The 21,891-nt window shown below is 50.8% G+C and overlaps 1 protein-coding gene across 7 annotated transcripts in view; it reads right to left on the bottom strand.

The window, feature by feature from the left end:
• Nucleotides 1–323: 323 nt before the first annotated feature.
• Nucleotides 324–21,891, bottom strand: part of TMEM164 (transmembrane protein 164) — a 166,540-nt gene continuing 144,972 nt past the window's right edge. For 5 of the 7 annotated variants that reach the window (XM_053201544.1, XM_053201543.1, XM_053201541.1 and 2 more), the window contains 3 exons: nucleotides 20,108–20,303; nucleotides 6,458–6,558; nucleotides 324–4,747 (listed from right to left, as the gene is read on the bottom strand). In XM_053201544.1, coding sequence (XP_053057519.1) covers nucleotides 4,587–4,747; nucleotides 6,458–6,558; nucleotides 20,108–20,303 — 458 coding nt within the window. In that variant the 3' untranslated portion in view covers nucleotides 324–4,586. The remainder of the gene's footprint in view (nucleotides 4,748–6,457; nucleotides 6,559–20,107; nucleotides 20,304–21,891) is intronic. The other 2 variants (XM_027054949.2, XM_027054948.2) reach the window with 1 other exon arrangement.

Raw genomic sequence — 21,891 nt, 5'->3', positions numbered from 1 at the left:
TTTCTAAGTTACCTCCTCTAAGAGCAGTCACGCCACATGGCCCAGCACACTGTGGGGCTCCAGGAACCCAGCAGATGTCCCCAGAAGACAGTCCCTGCTAAAAGCAAGCAGGCCTGTTGCGTCCGGGGCAGCCCCGGCAGAAGCAGGCAGTGCATGAAGCTCAGGGCCAGCCGCAGGGCTCCCGGGGCAAAGCTGTGCACAGCGCCAGCTGCCCCTTGGCGGTCCCTCCATGGTGTGGAGGACAAGTGGCCCCTTTCTGTCTACTTTTCGAAGCAGATGGGCTTCTAAGAAGGTTCTGGGAAAGGAAGGCCAGGACTCCTGGGTTCTCATAAATCTTTTAATCAGAGTAAATGAAGAAAACATTGTAACAGTAAAGTCCCATGGTGAGGGGACCGCTCAGGGATCTTCAACAACAGAAAAAGCTAAGACTGAAAGTTCAGAATGCTAAGCACACAAATGAATGACCAGTTATTTCTAAAGGTGACTGCAGAAACCATTTCGGCACAATCAGAAGGTTTTACAAAACAGAGGAAAATACATTACAAGATGCCCCGGGGAGGTGAGAAAACTGGTGGGGGCACGGGGCCACCTAAGAACCAGCCTGGCAAGGGCACTCCCCCTGCTGCTGTCTAGGAGGCTCACAAAGACTGGTTCTAAAGGGAGCCAGTGGGGGAGTGGGGGGATGGGACGTGACAGGAGGGATCTGCCCAGTGCACAGCAAATGGGGAAGGATGGGGGCGGGGACAGAGGCATGTGCCCATTTCCTGGCAAAAATGAGACTATCTTATTCTCTCCACCACAATAACACCAAGATAAATGAAGAATTCCTTAGAATAGAATACAAAATGCACACCAAAAGAAAAGCCAGTTTCCAAAACGACAGTGTTGCTTGAAACGACTTTGTTTTGTTTTTGTTTCGTGCCCGGAGTAGCAAACCAGTGTACGAAAACGTCACAGACAGAGCAGCGACAAGTGACTAGGTTTTCCTGAGCACAGTACTGGCTCGCTCTATATACAGAAGAAGGCGGCTCACTCCGTCTCGTGGACTCTAACCCCCTCAGAGAGGGCAGGGCAGGGCAGGCCCTGTGGTGGGAAGACCTTCCCCAGGCTGGGGCCTGCCTCCGATCCTGCCAGGGCCGGAGGGACACCCTCCCTATGCAAACCAGCACCAGCATCTTGGCCTGTACTGTCATTCCTCCCCGGCTTCCCCGTCAATCTCCCAGAGAGGACATATGACTCTGGATCAACGCCTACAAACCCAGGGAAGTCCTTCTGGCCGAGGGAGGGGGGAGATCAAGGGCTTTCTGTTACCCCTGAGCCACTGAGCTCAGCCCCGGGGCCCCACCCGGCCCCGGGGCGCAGAGACAGACCGACAACTTGCTACAGGTGGGGAGCTGTGCCCACTTCACATAACACAAGCACAAATGGCAAAACCCTGAGCGAGGCTACAGCAAAATGGGGTGATCTGGTAGCTAGCCTGGAGGTACCAGACAGCGACGGAAGCTGACCATCCCACTGAACCCCAGACCACCCTGCGAGAGGACATTGGAATGTGTACACCTAGGAAGAGGGAGGGGGCTGCAAGCAGGCGTGACCATCTCTTCTATTCTGAGCTGATGCCACAATGTTGGCCAGCTAAGCGGACTCTTATCATTGGCCCAGATCCTTGGCCAAGACTACCTGGGGCTGGGAAGGCCCTCCTTTCGCTTCCTGGGGCTGTTTGAGAAGAAACTGTCCACTTCCACGAACACTCTCTCAGATACCCACACGCGCGCGCATGCAGCAAGCTCCCGCACGCTGGCAAATGGCATATGGAAACTTGGCCAAGGTGGCTGGGGAACCTCCTTGGCACCTGCCAGGAAAGCCCTCGGCAGGAGCTGGGAAGCCCCCGGGCCCACTGGCACAGGGGCCACCTTCCAAGGCAGGCTGTTGTAGGGGTGCCCAGGTCACCTCTCACCATGGGCTGGGCCCGAGGTTAAGAGTGAGCTACAAGACCACATCAGGTACTTGCAGCGCCCCAGCACCTCCCACACAAGCCACGATGCCGCGCGCAGCCTGTGGACAGGGCTCACTCTCTATTCCTTCTGCCTATATTTTTCTGAGCTGGCCTGGCCCCCTGGAAGTCCCGCACCTCCCCTCCAACATCCCCCTTCCCTGGACACATGTAGCTGCCTCCGGGATGTCACTTTCTTCTTTCCTTCCCAGCAAAAGAATATCAGCCCGAATGGGGCACTGAGCTGGAGCCAGGGCAAAGGCATGTCGACGCAGGGAAGGCCGGGCTGACGGGCGACCTATGCCATGCCACTGAGACGGAGAGGAAGAGAGGGAGTGCCGACTCGCCGCGCCACGGTGGCATTCCAAAGAGGAGTGTCTGCCACACCCAGGCTGCAGGCCCCCAGCTGCAGCACAGACCATCTGCCTGCAGAGATTCCTTGTTCTGGGAGGGGACAGGACATGCCCCCAGGGGCTCCTCCCGTGACCTCCTTCCAACCTTCCCTTTTGTGACGAGCCAAGGGGCACCGAGGCCTCGCACAGTTCCTCGTCAGCCATTCCTACACGCAGCAGTTTGACAGTGGGCAGGGTGAGCCTAGCTGCTCCAGAGGGGCCCCCTTCCAGAGGACGACCCCAGGGTGAGAGTCACTAAAAAGACTTGGCTGGACCCTCCAAGACAGCAGAAAATGAAGGCTGTGCGTCATGAGGAGCTCAAGGGGAGTGAGAGTACTAGGTGTGCTCTCTCTAGCTCCCCCACACCCTGGGAATTGATGGCCTCCAGGCTAGCAAGGCCACTGGAGAAGGGCAGTCCCTCCCGGGTGTGGCTTCTGGGGCCTCACCATGCTCAAAGAGACTCTTCTGCACTCTGCTGCCTTCCTTAGGTCCATTTGCTAAAATCGACCACTGAGACACTGACGCTCAACCTGGGTCTGATATGGTAACAGCTGAAATACGGGACCCCAGCCCAAAGCCTCCCAGTTGCCCACAGTGGGAGAGGAGAACGGGGGCCATCAGAGGAAGTCACTGAACAAGTTTTTACTGTTCTGAAGCAAACCTGTTCTTAGTTGAAGCCCACAAGGAGTCAGCAAATGCCCAGGCACTGGCTCCCTCCTTCAAGTCCATGTGTGACTGAGTTCAAGTCTTTCAACAGAAGGTGTTCCTTCTGAAGCACTTGAACCTGTACCTATGGGGATCTGATTGCTTGGCACCTCCCTTCCAACCTACACAGGGGCTTCGAGGGTGGGCTGGGTGGGGAGTAGGGGAGTGTGTGATGCCCACCCGATGCTAAACAATTCAGCACTGAATCTGGCTACAGTGATGACCCCTGGCCCTCGGGAAACAACACTGGCAGGATCTGTATCTTTCCAAACCCAGAATGCTGACATAGCCCGTAAAAAGCACGAAACGGATGGACAGGAGCCCCCGCAGAGACAGGCCCTGATGCAAGGATTCTCTGAACTCAAACATCCAAAAACAAAGAAGCAAACAAACTGACAAAAACAAAAAATAATAATAATAATAATAATAATAATAATAAAATAAACCCCAACCAACTCTAGCTCACTCTTCCCTGAAGCTGCCTTTTAAAAAGAAGAGAGAGAGAGAGAGAAACATTTAAGGGGCACTCAAGATTAAAAGGGCATCTGTTATCAACATTGAACTAAAATGGAGCATATGATTCAAATCACAGTTTTCTCAAGTTACCACTTCTGTTGATTAATTTCTATGCTGACTTCTCACTGGGATGTGGGTCACTTCTCAGCTCTCTCAGGCAGGATGGACCCAGGGTCCTACCAAGTAGGAGCTGTGGAGACTTCAAACTTGTTCACTTTGGATTTTGCCACTGCAACAGCTCTCTACCCCCAGAAGAATCTAGCCTTGGTGTCGGGTAGTGCCCCCACCTTCCACCGCAGGGCAGCATCTTGGAGGGAGTGGCTAGTTGGCTGCTTGCTTTGAGTCATGGGACACCAATGGGAAGACTCTGGCAGGTTCTATTTTGGCCATGAGTGGGGAAATCCCTTGGCTCTTGGCATGCCGCTGGTATAGAAACAAGGCCTCGGTCCCATCATGGTGGGGGCTGTGCTGGAGACAAAAGGGGACCCTGGCGTAAGCCTGGAGGTCCCTGGCAGTGGAGAAATGAAACCCAACCCAATCTCATCACCTCAATGCCAACAAAAGAACTACTGCTTGTTGGTCCCCGTCCCCTCAACCAGCTGTCATGAAAGCACCAACAAGCAGAGTGAAAGCCACTGACTACTTTCGCCCACGTAAGGCCACTAGGAGCAGAGAGAAAGAGCCAAAGGGGAGGAGAAAGGATCCTACCCTCAGCATGATGCCTCAGGCCCAGGAGATGTCCTGGGCGGAAGAGCTGGGGAGGGAAGAGTGTGGAAGAAAGGGACAGAGACAAGGGAAAGAGAAATACACCAGACATCCTACTGCCCTCTCCCCATGATTTCATCAAGAACTGGGTGTTCTCCAAGTCAAGTCAGGACTTGCTTCCTCAGGGAGGAAAAAAAAAAAAAAAAAAAAAAAAAAAAGACAAGCACCTTCAGTCTATTTTCTTGGCTGGAAGCCGGAGCAAATCCAGCAGATATTTACACAAGGGCCCAGCCATGTATGAGAACAGGATGACCAGCTTCCCGTGGGTCATGGTCATGAGAGTCTGGTGTCCCGAGGCCCAGATGCGATACCAGGGGCCGTAGAATGGGTCTGAGATGGCCGGACACAGCATGTTGTTCAAATTCACTTCGGTGACCTGCAGGGATAAGGGAGGTAGAGTGAGCGTTCACCATCCTGAGGCTTTCTCTGGCTTCCGCCAGTTCAGCCATCTCTACCTATTGGGGGACTAAACAAGGAGGGATTAACAAATCCCCACCTGTTCATAGTGGGATTTCTCTGCCCTAGGGTTTTGGAGTGGGTCAAGGCTAGAGCCCTCGGGAGGTGATGGGGGAGGCCATCCAATGGAAAAGCTGTTTGGTTTTGCTCAGTCTTGCCTTCTGGTTGGGTCTAGAGCCTGCTGTCATTCCTAAGCAACTACTATGAGCCTAGTACCCAGAGAGGTATCAGGGGATGACCGAACAGTCAATGGCATGGTCCCTGCCTCCGCTTAACCGGAGGCCAACCGCGTTGGCGTGGGCAACCGCATCTGACCTCAGAGCAGACGGTGCGCGCCAGGTGTTCCCCACCAGGAGAACTGAGGAGTGTACAGCATGGGGCCCGAGTCCTCAGAGAAGATTTCATGAAGTAGGTGGCACCCTGAATGGACTCATGCAGGATGGATGGGGGTCATGGAGAGGAATGGAGTGCATGGTGCCTTCCTCGGAGGAGGCGCGGCCTGGAGGTGGGACTGAGCATGGTTACGTGTGGTGACATGAGGACACTGACCCCTCTGGAATCAAGCAGTCCCAGTAGAGAGCAGTCAGAGTAAGTGTGAACGTCATACTGCTTCCTTCCTAGAGCGCGGGAAGCATTCACGCCATTGGCAAAGAGCTCAAACTGCCCTCCAGGCAAACCAGAGCAGAGCAGCGACACGCCAAGGTGGGGAAGGGAAAGTGACTGCTTCTACAGAGGCACGGGTGACATCGGTCCTGTGCCGTAGTCCTGTCAGGTTTCGCGAGGCCCCACACGGCTGATGCTACGCTAATGCCGCTCACGCACAAAACCAGACCTGCCACTCCGGCCCCGAGGATGGCCACGGCACCTGCCTTCCAAAGCCCTTCAAGCCTGTTCACGTTAGAGACAAGTCCTCAGCACCTCTCGGGGAGCCTGGGGGCGTCTGTACCATGTCACAGAGGAGTGGAGAGCTCTCTGCCCTCGAGGGTGAGGTGACCCAGAACGGTGACAGGGCCAGGACTTGACCTCAGGTCTCCTGACCCCCAGCCTCGAGCTCGTCCTCCTCACTCTGCCACCAATAGACACCCATGCACTCAGCAATTCTGGACTCTGGATAACTCAACTACTGAGTCCAGCCATCATCCACGCTCCAGGCGGGTCTGAACACCCCAGAATGCCATGGGAGTCCCCCAACACTGTACTTGCACCGGCCACACAGCCCGGGGCCTGGGAGTAGGCCCAGAATGGACCCAAGGTCAGAAGCCTCCTCCAGGCCCTGGGGCCTGGGCTTAAGGTCCTGCCTCCCTGTGCCCCACCCCCCCAATGTGGGGTCCACAGCAAACCCCCTTCCAGCTGCAGCTCACTGTTCCCGACCCGGGTGGTCATCAGTGAAGGGCACGTTTGCCTCCCCAGGGATGAAAGGAACAATCAATACTGAAGGCTTCAGAAACTTCTCTGGAGAGGCCCAGGCTGTGGATCATAAATCAGCAACCCAGACACAACAATGTGACATCCTGGCCTTTGGCATCTTGTATTTTCAAAACAAAACGATACACCAGCGCCAACCAGGATTATCAAGATTTATGGAGAAGTCCAAACGGAGGGGATAGAAGGGGAACAGAACCGAACTTACCAGGCCCAAGATCTGCAAGACGCTGAAGTGGTAAAAGAACATGAGGCCAGTTGAGAGAAGGGCCCACCGGAAACTGCTGAGGGGCTCTGGGGTGTAAGCACCTGGAGGAAAAAGGGGAAGATGGTGAGACGGCAGGCTTGGGGACCCACTTCTCCTTTGCCCCTTGAGGTGCAGGTGCTGAGGCCACAGCTGCTGCCAGCTGACACACCCCCTCGCTGCTCGGTGACATCTACTTCAAAGCCAGTCCCACCAGCCATTCCCTCTGTTCTGCCACATACTGCCGGGGCCATTATGAAGGGAGGATTCTTTTATTATTATTATTATTATTATTATTATTATTATTATTATTATGAAAGGAATGCATGCTCATTAAAGGAAATTCAGAAAACGCTAGAAAGTAGAAACAAGATGGAGAAAACAAAGAAAAACATCCCCAGCATTCTACTACCCAAATGCAACCCTGCTAACGTGTGTGTGTGTGTATGTGTGTGTGTACGTGCGCGCACCTGGTTGTTTTCTCTATGCCTCAGGAGTTGCTTTTCTTTTTTTTCTTAATCGCTAATTGGAATCTAACTGTATATATATTCATATGTCCTTCCCTTTCACGTTTATTTTCATCTTTCCCTCATGTTTCTAAACAGGGATGCCACTGAGGAAGTATGGTAGGGTGGTTGAGAAGGTTAACTGTCATGACAGGCAGATTTGGGTTCAAGTCTAGATTCTTCTGCCTGCGTGGCCCTGGAAAAGTTGTTGAAACTCCCCTAAATCTCAGGATACCAGTCCTACCTCCTTCTTAGAATTGTCACAAGGAGTAAAGGCAATGATATAGTGAGCACTCGTAATACAGGATTGGGTACGATGTGAGTGTTCGATGGGTGTTAGATGCTGCCCTAAGCACATCATCATTATTCTTCAAATGACCACAGAACGTGCCACATCCAATGGCGATGCCATTTCCCAATCATTACACAACTCCTTCCCCCTGGAGCACCGAAAGTGATGTATTTTCCATCCAGCCATCACTAGGAACTACCATCCCAGTAGCCCTGGATGCATTCCAGAGCTTTCAGAGGAGGTGCGTGGCTTATAGAATGCTGTGGGGTGTCACTCTAAATGGGGACTTGGCGGGGGGCTCCAGAATGAAAGCAAACTGGAACCCTCCACCCCAAGCAAGTAGGCGCCAACATTACATCCCAGGGTGGTTATTTTCCCAAGTCAGTCTTTCACTGATTCATCCATTCATTCACCAGCTGTTAAGTACCTGTTATATTCCAAGCCCTGGACAGGAAGATCAAGAAGACAGGCTCCCTACAGTCCAGGCTCATAGTCTGGCGGGGGAGGCAAACATGCCAATTGACAATTAGAACCCAATATGATGGGTGTGATGCCTGCGGTCTGTGCTACATATTATAGGCGAATAGAACCCAGCTTGAGGCGGGGGGGGGGGGGAGTGGTGGGGAGAAAAGATGTAGGAACAAGGACCGCTTCTTGGTAGAGGGGACATGGAGCAGTCCTGAAGGACGTAACCAGGGGCCAAAACATTCCAGAGCCAGTAGCTCGCACAAAGGCAGACGTGAGCTCCTGGGAGCGAGGCAATTCAGAGAACTATGGCTAAGAGTTGGGGACACAGTGGACAGTGTAGAGGGGTGGCGACCAGGAGTAAGACCCAGATGTTGGTGGAGGGCTGGTCTACTCTAAGACCTTAGGAGCCACGCTGAGGGGCTTTGGGCTTCATCCCATACTTGGAGGGTCATGTGCCCAGATGCCACAAGGCTCAGGTAGGAAATTGGGAGGAGAGTGACCAGAGACTAAGAGACATTAAGGATGCTGGAGACTGGCCAACTGGAAAGCCCATGCCCCTTCTAAAGATGGCAACCACCACTCAGCTCAATCCAACCACTGTCCTGCGGGGATGTGGTTCCCAGAGTTGCCAGTTGTTGTTTTTTTTTTTTTTTCCAGTTTTGCAAGGGAAGCCAGAAATTTGAACTTTCGCGTGGAATTTCCTGATTTTTAAATGTTGGCAAATAATTCAAAATGTTTTAAGAATGCTCAACGGACCAAACAAAACACGTCTTCTTGGATGGATTTCAGCCCATGGATGGCCAGCTTTGCGCTCCGCTGCAGAGGCCCAGAAAACAGCAGGAAAGTGATGTGATCAGACATGTGCTCAAGAAAGGTCACGTGGGCCAGCACGGGGGAAGGAATGGAGCAGAGAACATCGAGGCAGGGAGACTGATAAGGAGGCTGCTGCAGGAACCCAAAGAGGGAAGGGGATGGATGGCCCTCAAAGGTAACAGCAGTAGGACTGGAGAAAAGTGGGAGAAGGACTCACCAGGATGTGGTGGAAGGCTGGATGCTGGGGAGGAAGGGTCAGGACGAATCTAGAAAGACTTCTAGCTTGGGCCTCCTTGGGCCTATGGTGCCATTTATTGTTATGGAGAAGAGAGGAAAAGGCAGATTGGGGCAGAAAGTAGGCAGACAATGAGGCCGATATCGGACATGTTGAAATTGAGGCATCTGCAGAATATCCAAGTGGAGATGTCTCTCGGGCCGCTGAGGGCACCCTGGGAAATAGCACGGTGGCAGAGCGTGTGGGCACTGGAGCCTGCAGACACAGGTATTCAAATCCTGGCTCTTGTCACTTATCGACGTCAAGGGCTTGAATTCAGTTTCACTCCTCTATAAAATGGGGGTGCCACTGCCTACTTCTCAAAGTTGTTGGGTAGATGAGATGACATAATTTAATGTTTGTTTATTTTTGAGAGAGAGTGCATGCGCAAGTGGGGGAGGGGCAGAGAGAGAGGGAGAGGGAGGATCCGAGGTAGGCTGTGCACTGACAGCAGACAGCCCTCTGTGGGGCTCGAACTCACCAACCATGAGATCGTGACCTGAGCCAAAGTCGGACACTTACCTGACTGAGCCACCCAGGTTCTGCAGAGATGACATATTTTTTTTAATGTTTTTATTTATTTTTGAGACAGAGAGAGACAGAGCATGAGCAGGGGAGGGGCAGAGAGAGCGGGAGACACAGAATCTGAAACGGGCTCCAGGCTCCGAGCTGTCAGCACAGAGCCCCATGCGGGGCTCGAACTCACGGACTATGAGATAATGACCTGAGCTGAAATCGGACGCTTAACTGACTGAGCCACCCAGGCACCCCAAGAGATGACATAATTTAAGTCATGTCATAGTGTGGTTTCTGGTATTTAACAAATGTTGACTATTTTAATTGTTATAATGAGTCACAAACTCAGTGAAGAGGGTGGGGCTGAACATCCAGATATACGTGTCATTGGCACAGAAACACAAGCAGAGTCATAGGGGCACGTGTAGACTGAGAAACGAAGGCCAGACGCAGAACACCAAGGAACACCATGGGGGTGGGAGGTGGAGGGTGGAGAGGAGAAGGAATACGATGGGGTGACTGAAGCCAGGCAGGTCTTCTGGGGGAGAAGCTCAGGCTTGCTATGGGAACAAGAGCCAGGCTCACAGCACACTGGAGTCAGAAGGCCCTTCGAGCACATCAAACTCGTCCCTCCATTTTAGAGATGGAGACACTGAGGCTGGGAGATGGGGGGTGCCACCATCAAAGTCAGAGCAGGGCACTGGGCTCTCAGACACCGCTGGGCTGCTCGCTGCTCAGTGGCCCTGCTGCCACTTGTCCAGTCCTACGCCACCCCGAGTTGTACCGTCTCTTTCCTGGTCTGTCTACCCGTCTACACCAGAGTGCCTCGGAGTGGGGGACCTTGTCGGATTCTGTGTTCCTAGCATCTGGCACAGCGCTTGGTTTGTGAAAAGACACTGAGCTATGCACTTACACTTTGTGTGCTGAATGAATGGGAACTCGGCACCGTGTTGTCCCCTGGTTGCTGGGGACATTAAGGGTAAGAGGGGACCGGGAGGACCAGCAGGGGCTTAGGCTTGTGCTCAGGCCCCTCAAGCCCTGAGCCATTTTCCCCAGGTGTCCCTTCCCTCCAGCCTCTGCTTGGCTCTAAGTGGCAGCTGTGCGGTAGTGAGAGGTCACGTGGGCCAGGCACAGGAAAGGTACAGGAGGGGGCAGCCAGGAGGTCCTCAGCCTGGAGGCAGCTTAGCCACAGACCTGGGGAAAGCAGGGAGGTGGCAGCCCCTCTCCTCACTGTGCACCTCCCCTGCCCTGCAGTCCCCGCCCTATGCTACGGGGGAAAGGGACACACACTCAGACACTGCCAAGGGTACATGTTCTCACTGCCCCTTGCCCAAACCCCCACTTTAGTACCGTTCACTCTGTTGCCCCATCCACCCCACAGTGGACCATCAATGAGGAGGCGTTTCTGAATCCGCCCCCGTCCCCTCCAGCACCTGGTGCACATCAGGCACTCAAAAAATGATCAGCGTGTGAGAGAATGAATAGCACAGACCTTCCAGAGAATCCTCAAACCATACGAAACCCTTTGGCTTGGCAATACTACTTTGAGGACAACCATCGAATGCCTAAAGAACCCAACAGATGGCCCTTATTTGCACAAAGATATTTACAGCTGCACCACCTACAATATGGAGGATCTGGAAACAAACCAAATGGAGAGATAAACTCTGGCACCTCAATACCATGCAACCACCATTCAAATGACAACCGCCATTCAAATGACATCCAAACCATGAGCCTGTGTGGAAAAGTCCCTGGCTGGTAATGGCAAGTGTAAAAGGCAGAACACCAAACAGTGTGCCAATGATGGAAAATAGAGCTTAATGGTTTAAAACAAAGGGCTTGGGGTTGGACAGCCTTTTGGGTTTGAACCCTGCCTCTGCTATTGCCTATTGGTGGTGGGAGCGACCTTGGGCAAATAGTGCTGCCCCTCTAAGAGCCCTTGTATGAAGACTGGAGGTAACATCCACCTCTTGGGGCTGCTGAGTGGAATAGGAGATATAGAAAAGTAAACAGAGCAGCTAGCTGGCACACAGCAGGCGGCTGCTATTTTTAGCATGGCAAAACCACAGCCATCCAAAATCTCCTAAAAAGCGTGGAAGAAGACAAGGGAATCTTGCAAAGACGTGATCTTCCCTGTGATGGGGGAGCTTGCTTTTTTTTTTTCTTTTAAGTAGGCTTCACGCCCAGCGCGGAGTCCAACGTGGGGCTTGAACTCACCACCCTGAGAACAAAACCTGAGCTGAGATGAAGAATCGGATGCTTAACCAAATGAGCCACCCAGGCGCCCTGAGGTGGGGGCTTTGACTGTGGTTTCCACTGTCTTTTTACTGTTGTTGGTTCTTTTCATTGCAAAGATAATCAAAGATTCGATTTCTCTGAAAACTTAAAAAAAAAAAAAAAAAAAAAAAGCAAGCACCCGGAGAATAAATGATCCACTCTGCATAGATATATGCAAATTGTATGCAAATGCACATTTCCTTTTTTCCATATACCTGAATGTGGCCCTTGGGATAATCCAAGTGAAAAACCAGGTTTCTTCCAAAGGCAAATAGAAACTTGAGCACTTTCAGAAAAATTAAACACATAAAACTTTTTTTTCCTACTTGAAGAAAGAAATGTGACATTTTCTGCTAGCATCTTGATTCCCAGGAGGATAGAAGCGTTTCATCTCTAAAGGTAGGGGGAACCAAGATAATAGCTTTTTCTGAAATCGATTTCTACCAGAAGGAAGCGTCACGCATGCTGGGAAAGAAGTCAACTGCACCACCAGCAGCAGCAAAGACAGATCCCCAGAGGCCTCCCGGGGGCCCTGTCTCCCATCCTATAGGCCCACCCAGGAAGGGCTTCCACCAAGGGGATGAGGCTGGGCACCAGACTCCATGCTCGGCAGTGGGGATAACGAGAACTGCCCTCGAGAACTGCTCGGCAGCATAAGAGTGAACAACAGGGTGGTGTGATAACTGAAAGCACAGTGGGTGATGGGACACAGAGGAAGGGTGGCTGGAGGTGACGGCTGAGGTGGGTTTTGAAGAAGCGTTGAGGAGGAGCTGGGATCGGAGCCTGCAAGAGGGAAAGGGTATTCGGGGCGCTGGGATAGCCTGAAAGAAGTGTGGAGGTGTGACGCGGCACGCTGGTCGCATGTAGTCTCCAGCAGGTCTGTGTCAGTGCAGCATAAAGTGGGAGGGGACATGTGTCAAGACATGGAGCCAGAGAGACAGGCAAGCGGGGTCAGGTCATGAAGAACCTCATTGGCCACATGGCCAGGAACTGGGCCTTTATCCGACGCGCAATGAGATGCCATTGAGAGGTTTAAACGGACACGCACGGTCCGATTGACATGTCAGCGAATCAACGTGCTCTGGCCGTGTGGACGGTGGGCTGGAGAGGGGCGAGACTGAAGACAGGTTTGGATGCCACTGCACAGATACGGATGAGCTGGCTACCGGCTGGACAGGAGGGAGGTGGGGAGGGTGGCTCCCAAGTCTGTGACTTCAGTAACTGAATTGATTTAGGGGAGAGAGGAGTTCAGTTTGGAGCACACTGATACCGAATGCCTACGGGGTATCCGCGTGCAGAGCTCAGGAGAGAAAGGACCTGGAAACAGAGCTTGGGATGGAGAGATCAGCGAGGAAGAGGCCCACAGAATGAGATTGAAGCACCAAGGACAGAGCCTGGGACCCAGCAATAGTTGCCAGAACAAAAAGGATCCCCAAAGAAGACGGGACTGAAGAGGAGATTAGCCCACGAGCTACCTGTGACAATTTACATGTGAAGGAATTAAAATGAAATAAAATTGGAAATTTGATTCCTCAGTCGCACCAGCCACATTTCAAAGTGCTCAGTAACTACATGTGGCTAGTGGCTACCATATTGGGCAGTGCAGAGGCAGGACATTCCCACCATCACAGAAAATTCCACTGGGGGAAGGGTGCAGCTGGATGGCTCAGTCAGTTAAGTGTCCAACTTTGGCTCACGTCATGATCTCATGGTTCCTGAGTTCAAGCCCCGCATTGGGTTCTCTGCTGGCAGCACAGAACCCACTTCAGATCCTCTGTCCCCCTCTCTGCTTCTGCCCCTCCCCCGCTCATGGGGGATCTCTCTCTCTCTCTCTCTCTCAAAAATAAATAAACATTTTTTAAAAATTCACTGGGAACACGCTTCTCTATAGAGACAAAGACAAATACTGCCACTGGGTTTGGCCACGTGCTGCTCACTGGTAATCTTGGCTGCAGCAATGTCAGGAAAATAGTGATGCAGGAGTTAGGTGGTAAAAGATGAAGGAAAGTTTTTCAGGTGTACAAGGCAAGGAAGGGAATTCCAGGCAAAGGGAACAGAACATGCAAAATCATAGAGAAATCATTAGCCAGATTCCCAATATTTCAATCACTTCTCTGAATGTCCCCTTCATCCTTTTGCTCTTACCCAACGTACCTCTCCCCACAAGGAGCCTGCTACACCTCTAGCCTTCAAAAGTAGTCACTGGTTTTTCTCCTTGAGCCCATGTACGTAGTAGAGTAGATAACCTCTTCCGTTGCATTGCTGTTTCCAGACCACCAAGCCTCCTTCCTCTCTAAAGCCCTACAACCACTACCCCGTACCTCCCACTAGTCTTCCCTTTTAGGGCTGTCTACACACATATGGGTCATGGCCCTCAACATCCCTTGAGGATGTTATACCACTCCCCTGAAAACCATTCCTGTCCTATTTCTTGATAATTTCAACGAATGCCTGGATGAACCTTCCAGCATCCCAACCCCTCCATCCCTTGGCCCCCTCTCCTCAGGGACCCTGTCCTCTACGGCGCCTCAGCCATTCACTCACATGGCCGTTCTGAAGCCTCAGAACTTTGAATATCTGCAACGCCCCCAGAAGTCAAATATTCCATCTTCAACGACCGCTTCTGTCTTACACTCGCTCACCCTCACCCCGACACTTCTTTGATCCTGCCGGAATCTGTGATCCATAGGTCCTACCACCTTTTTTTTTTTTCCTGTTCCTCACAGCTCCTGCTCCCCTCCTTGGATTCCATGGCCCATCATTCTAATTATCCCTGGCAGACACCTTTGACTCCACGGCGCCTCTCACGATCATACTCATCTTGGACACACACACACACACACACACACAAACACACATACACACACACACACACGACCCAGCCCTGGTTAAATTCCAATCTCCTCCTCATTCCTTGCTTGCACCCACACAGTTGAATGTGCCTGGAGAAAAACAACAGTGCTGACTGTTCTCACTTGAAATTCGTGATCACAGACCTCAAGTGCATCTTTCGTGTTGCCAGGCAATCGCACTATACTTCCCCAGTCCATTCACCCTCTCAGACAACAATATTTTCTCCTCTCTTCTCTACCCTTCAGTATAGCTACCTCATCCTCACTTTCAGATGATGACCTTGCCTCCTACTTCACGGAGATAAAACGAATCAGGCAAAAGCTTTCAGAGCTCTCATGATTGCATCTAACCACCTGTCTGCATCGGTGTTCAGTGTGCTTGGCCATCACCCGTTACCATGGATGAACTGCCCAGGACCCTCGCCAAGGCCAGCCTTCCCATTTGTATCCAGATCGTGTCCCCTCTCACCTGCTCGGTAGGACTCCAGCAACTACTTGCTCTTTTTCTTTTTCTTTTAAGTTTATTTATTTTGAGAGAGAGGGAGAGCTTGAGCCGGGGAGGGACAGAGAGAGAGGGAAAAGAGAATCCTGAGCAGACTCCACACTAACAGCGCAGAGCCCCCAACACAAGGCTCAATCCCATGAACCGAGATCATGACCTGAGCCGAAATCAAGAGTGGGACACTTAACCGACTGAGCCACCCGGGCGGCCCCGCTTCCGTTTTTCCTTAACATCAACCATTTCTTCTCCTCTGTTGGATTATTCCCATCAGCTCATAAACAAAATATACTATAATAGCTCCCACTCTAACACAAATAAACACCTGACGTTGCTGCCCCCTCAATCCTCTGCCCCTCTTTAGAGCAAAACTCCTTGAAAAAATTCTTTAGACTTCCATTATCCAACAGGGTAGCTATTGGACCAGTCACTACTGTGACTCCTGTGTGGCTCCTGAGCCCACGAGACGTGGCTAGTTTGAAGTGAGACGAGCTGTTAAGGTAAAATACATACTGGATTTCAAAGGATGTAAAATATTCTGGTAATAATTTTGTACTGGTTACACTGGAATGATAATATTTTGGTTACTGGGTTAAATAAGATGTATGATTAAAATTAACTGCACCTGTTTCTTTGACCTCTTCTGAGTGTGGCTACTAGAACATTAGAAATTATATATGTGGCTCACCTAATTTTATCGACAGTACTTGTCCATACTCCCTGTCCACAATTCCTCTTCCCATTCTCTCTTAATCTGCCCTAATCTGGCTTCCACTTCTACCTCCCCCACCACCCTCTCCACCGAAACAGCTCCCCACAGGGTCACAAATAACCTTTTTTAAAAAGTATGCTTCACACCCAGTGCAGAGCCCAACGTGGGGCTTGAAGTCAAGACCCAGAATCACTACTTGAGCTGAGATCAAGAGTCAGATGCCTCACTGACTGAGCCACCCCGGCACCCCACAAAAAACTTTTTCATTCCTGTACCCAGTGGTCAATTCTCAGGCTTCATTTTACACACCTGCAAACTTCTGTTCTTGAAAAATTCTCTACCTGGCTTCTGGGACACTGCTCTGTCTTCATTCCCCTCCTGCTTCACAACCTGCTCCTTATCACTGTCCTCTAGTGTTTCTTCTTCCCCGCTCCCTGACCTCTAAACAATGGAGGGTCAAGGCTGCAGAACTCGGGAGATTTTCTTTTCTCTCCATACTTTCATTCCCTCGGTGATTTCAACCAATCTCATGGCTTTAATACCACCTATGTGCTGATGACTCCAGCACTTACAGCTCAGCCTGGACCTCGGCCTTGAACTCCAGGCTCATATATCACACAGCCTATTCACTATCTGCACTTGGATACCTAAATGGGCATCTCACTTCCTTAAACTTCTGATCTCGGCTCCTACGGGAGATCATTACAGTAATGGCTCCGGGTGAATCATGACCTCCTGGTATCCACACGCTTATGTCATACCCTCCCACACTGATTTGGCCATTTGGCCCACCTGGCTCAGCCACGTAACTTGCTTTGACTAATGGGATATCGTCATACAGGATGCAATCAGAGGCTTGATTAACACCTGTGCACTGGAGCCTGCCCTCTTGGAATGCCGCCTGGAGACCCCCATGCCAGGAAAGGCCCTGCAGGTAGAGAGGCCCAAGCCATCCCAACTGTTCCAGGTGAGCCCAGGCAGGACGAATAGAAAAATTATCTTAGTAGCTTGGGGCTGCCACAGTAACATACCATAGGCTGGGTGGCTTGCAATAATAGAAATTTATTTTTTTCACAGTTCTGAAAGCCATAAAGTCTAGGACCAAGGCGCTGGCCGATTGGTGTCTGGTGAGAACCCACTTCCTGGTTCAGAGACAGCCATCTTTTTGCTGTATCCTCACAAGGTAAGAGGGGCTAGGGAGCTCTCTGGCCTCTTATAAAAGTACCAATCCTGTTCATCGAAAAGCTCCACTCTTGTGACCTAATTGAACCCTAATTACCTCCCAAACTCTCCATCTCCAAATACAATCGCATCAGGAGTTAGGGTTTCAACATATGAACTTGTGGGGGCGGGGAGGGCACAAACATTCAGTCCATAACAAAGAATGACCCAGTCCACCCACACTGTTGGGAAAAATAATGGGGCCATTGGGGGGTTTTTTGGTACCTCTTAATCCCCTTCACCAATTTTGCCCATCCCCCCCCCCCCCCACCAAGCTCCCTCCTCTCTGGCAACCACCAGTTTGCTCTGTGTATTTAGGAGTCTGTTACTGTTTTTGTTTGTACAACTGTTTTGTTTTCTAGATTCTACATATAAACGAAAATCATAGGGCATTTGTCTTTTTTTTGACTTATTTCAGTTAGCAAAATACCCTCTAGGTCCATCCATGTTATCACAGATGGCAAGGTCTCCCCCCGCCCTTTTTATGGCCAATATTCCAATATGGGGTGTGTGTGTGTGTGTGTGTGTGTATCACATCTTCTTTATCCATTCATCTACTGATGGACACTTGGGTTGCTTCCATATCTTGGCTATTGTAAACAATGCAGCGATAAACACAGGAGTGCATATATCTTTTCCAGTTAGTGTTTTCATTTTCGTCAGACAGATACCCAGTAGCGGAATTACTGGATTGTACAGTATTTCTATTTTTTAACTCTTTGAGGAACCTCCACACTGTTTTCCACAGTGGCTGCACCAGTTTAGGTTCCCACCAACAGTGCCTGAGGTTTCCCTTTTGTCCACATCCTCACCAACACTTGCTGTTTCTGGTCTTTTTGATACTAGCCTTTCTGACCAGTGTGAGGTGGTAAGTCACGGTGGTTTTGATTTGCATTTTCCTGATGATTGGTGACGTTGAGCACCTGTTGGCCATCTGTATGTCTTCTTTGGAAAAAATGTCTATTCAGGTCTTCTGCCGATTGTTTAATTGGATTATTTGGGTTTGGGGTGTTTAGTTGTGTAAGTTCTTTATATATTTTGGATATGAACCCCTTGGCAGATCTATCATTTGCAAATATCTTCTCCCATTCAGTAGGTTGCCTTTTCGTTTTGTTGACGGTTTCCTTCAGTGTGCAGATTTATCGTTTGGTGTACTCCAATAATAAGCCACTGTTTTCAGTCACTACATTTTAGGATGTTTGCTACACAAAAATAGATAACTGGAAGAGCACTTCCACTCCCCAACATCCCCCCAAAAAGAAATAAACAAGCCCAAATCCTTTCTCCTAGTCTTCTTGATCTAGGTTCATGGTCATCCATCTAAGTCACTGAAGTTAAAAACCTTCGAGAGTCATCCTTGACCCCTCTTGCGCTCACACCTTGTATCTGATCCATCAGCAAATCCTGTTGGCTGAACCCTCAGCATGTATCCAGAATCCAGGGACTCTTCTCTGGCTCCAGTCAGTACCCTAGCCACTATCGTTGCCTACCTGACTTACTGCAAACAACACTTACACGTCTCCTTGCTTCTACCCTTGTCCCCCATCGTCTAATTTCAGTAGAACAACTGGGTGACCCCTTTAAAAATTCATTCAGATCATGTGAGTCCACTGCTAAAAACCCTCCAATGGGCTCCGACCTCCCTAAGAATAAAATGCCAAGTCCTTACTGTGGTCTGCGAGGCCTTATATATGATCTGCCCCCTCATCTATAATAGTACCTCTCTCACCTCATCTCCTACAACTTACCCCTTCCTTCACATGGCTCTAGACACTGACCTACTTGCTGTTGCTGGAATATTCTAGAAACACTCCTGTGTCTTGGTCCCGTATGCTTATTTGCTCTTCTTGGCATATCCCTCCACCAGGTACTCAATAGCTCACTCCCTTGCTTACGAGCCTTCACTCAAATGTCACATTCTCAGTGAGGCCTTCCCTTTAAATGAGGCTACCTCAGGGTGCCTGCATGGCTCAGTCAGTTAAGCGTCAGACTCTTGATTTTGGTTCAGGTCATGATCTCATGGTTCATGAGTAAGAACTCCAGCCCCTTCCCCCTTCTTTCTCAAAACAAACTTAACAATAAAATAAATAATAAAAAGAGGCTACCTCATGTAAACATGCAACCTCTCCAACCATCCAGCAACCCTATACCCTTGACTCTGCTTTACCTCTCCCCTTATGGAGCATAACATTATCTAACACACTATATATTTCATTTATTTATTTACTGTCTCCTTCCATAACAATGTAAGCTAGTGAAAGCAAGCATATGTATCTGTTTTGCTCATGACTTTATCCCCGGGAAGTGCTTGGCACAAAGTAGGGGTTCCATAAAGATTTGCAGGAAGAGTGAAGTAAACAGCCCAGTATGTTTGAAGACTGTATACAGTTTGGAATCACTGGACTGCCATGAAGGGGAGAGGGATAAACAAGGGACAAGAGCCACCTTATGAAGAATTCTGTTGGCTACATCAGATATTTGGGACTTTACAAATCACCTTGAGATCTTGTTAAAAGGCAGGTTCCGGTGCAGCAGGTCTGGGGTGGGGACTGAGAGCCTGCATTTCTAACTGGCCCCCAGATGCTGCTGGGCCTCAGATCACACTCTGAAGCGAGGGACAGAGCTTACAGTCTGGCTGTGGACTGAAATAAATCAAGGCTAAGGGCGCCTGATTGAGTGTCCGACTCTTGATTTTGGCTCAGGTCATGATCTCATAGTTTGTGAGATCGAGCCCCACGTCAGGCTCTGCATTGACAGTACGGAGCCTGCTTGGGAATCTCTCTCCCCATCTCTCTACCCCTCCCGTGCACATGTGTGCGCTCTCTCTCAAAATGAATTCACTTAAAAAAAAAAAAAGAAATAGAGGGGGGCTAGAGGCAGGAACACCACTGTTGAGGCTGTTGCAATAGAACAAGTCAGGGATGATCTGATCCAAACTCAAGCTGGAGTGATGGGAATGAATTTGAGAAATGATCAGGAGGTCAAACTGACAGGATTTGGTCACTGACTGGATACGGAAGAGAAGGGGAATGAAGGGCCAGTGATTATCTGTAGATTTCTGGCGTGGCTAATGAGTGGATGGTGGTACCACTCAATGGGATAGGGAACATCAGAGAAGGTGCAGGTTTGGGGACAGGGAAGAGGATGACTACTTCAGTTCCCAACAGCATTGCCAACCCACCTTTGGGCCCTCTCTAAATGAGACGCCTTGATTTCCAGCTTCTGCAAGCCTTCACTGCCCAGGAGATACAGCCCTGGGTGGCATGATCCCACGATGGCCATGGATATGGGATTCCTATTCTCAGCCACTGAGCACAGGCCCAAGTCCGGTTTCCCTTCCATCCAGGCATTCGACCAAATGAACTGGACCCTATAGTCTGTTTAACGTACAAGAAAACAGAGACTGCCCTAAGTTAGGTGTCCATGTGGAAGGCCCATCTTGTCAACTTCCTATCCTGAGGGGCTACGGAGCCCATTCAGGCCAGGCTTCACCTTCAAAGTGCCTAGCGGGGGCTGACTGGGCCACACAGCCTCTGGCTGAGGCAACTTAAAGACCCACCTTCATCTATGAGCCTCACAGCCAGCCCCCTGCCAACAGCATGCAGAGTGAGGACCCTGAGCTGGCAAAGAATCCAGCAGGTGGACCTGTCCTAGCAGATTAAGCACTGGAGTCTAGAGACCCAGGTCCCAGCTTCCACGCTTAGTATGTTGCTACAGGACCACACGTGTGGATCAAAACCCCTCTAAGCAGCACTGTCCCGCTTACAGGCCAATTGCGGGCGCTCTGGACCTTGCCAGAGCTTTGCAGGAATAGAAAAGCTAAAGGAGCATGGAGCTAGTCTACGGAAAAGCACTACTGAAACGTAACACACCACTGCGCCTCGCGCAAGTCACATAGTTAGCGTCAGCCGGGTCTCTGGTGAGCTTTCAGCAAGGTGGTGGGTGGGGGTGGGGGGAGAAACTCTTGGATCATTTGAGGCAGTGAGACCTAACCTTCAGCCTGATTCAGAACCCCTCAGGGGAGTGGCACCCGGGTGACTCGGTGGGTTAAGCATCCAACTTCGGCTCAGGTCATGATCTCACGGTTCATGGGTTTGAGCCCCGCATCGGGCTCTGTGCTGACAACTGGGAGCCTGGAGCCTGCTTGGGATTTTTTGTGTCTGTCTCTCTGTGTCTGTCCCTCCCTCCCTCCCTCCCTCTCTCTCCCTCAGAAACAAAAATAATAAAAACATTTTTAAAAATTAAAAAAAAAAATCCTCTCAGGAGAGTGGCGCTCAGACTTCAGCTGGCATCACAACTCCCCCAGACACACACTGGAGGGCTTGTTACAAGGGAGGTTTCTGGGCTGCACCCCAGACTTTCTGATTCAGTAGGTGTGGGATAGGACCTGCTGCTGCCGCTGGTCCAGGAACCACACTTTGAGAACCCGTGTAGAAAATGCAGGTTCCTGGGCCCTGCCCCAGAGACTTGAATCCAGGAGAGGGGCCACAACCGGCCAGACATGAGAAGCAGGGCTTCCTGGGAGCTGCTTACAATCACAGTCAGAAGTACCTGACTTAATCCTCTGCCCCTGTAAAGCATTCCTGAGACCCAACTCCTTAGTCTTCGGTGGGGGCACCCCATGGTTCTCAGAAACTCTCCTGTCCACCACTTGCCCAAGCCTCAGCCCTTGGCCATTGTTTCAGATTCCACAGCTCTTCCCTCACCCTACCTGAGCCCCTTGGCCTTTCCCCTGCCCCCTCGCCTGGCCAGCAAAGTGCAAGCCAGTGGAAGAGAACTTTCCCAGCATCCTAAGGCTAGTTGAACAAGAATGGGGGAGGGGGGGGATGAGCTAAAGGGGGATGGGGGAGAAACAGGCAAACTGAGATCAGTGTGACCCTGGAGCTGGTTTTCAAGCCCTCACTGGCCAAAGTACTCTTGCTTTAACTGTCCTAGAAACTAGCACAGTGGCCAGAGGCATCCCAA

The sequence above is a fragment of the Acinonyx jubatus genome, chromosome X (assembly GCF_027475565.1).
Source record: "Acinonyx jubatus isolate Ajub_Pintada_27869175 chromosome X, VMU_Ajub_asm_v1.0, whole genome shotgun sequence".
Taxonomy (NCBI): domain Eukaryota; kingdom Metazoa; phylum Chordata; class Mammalia; order Carnivora; family Felidae; genus Acinonyx; species Acinonyx jubatus.
This window is presented reverse-complemented; position numbering and strand designations above follow the sequence as displayed.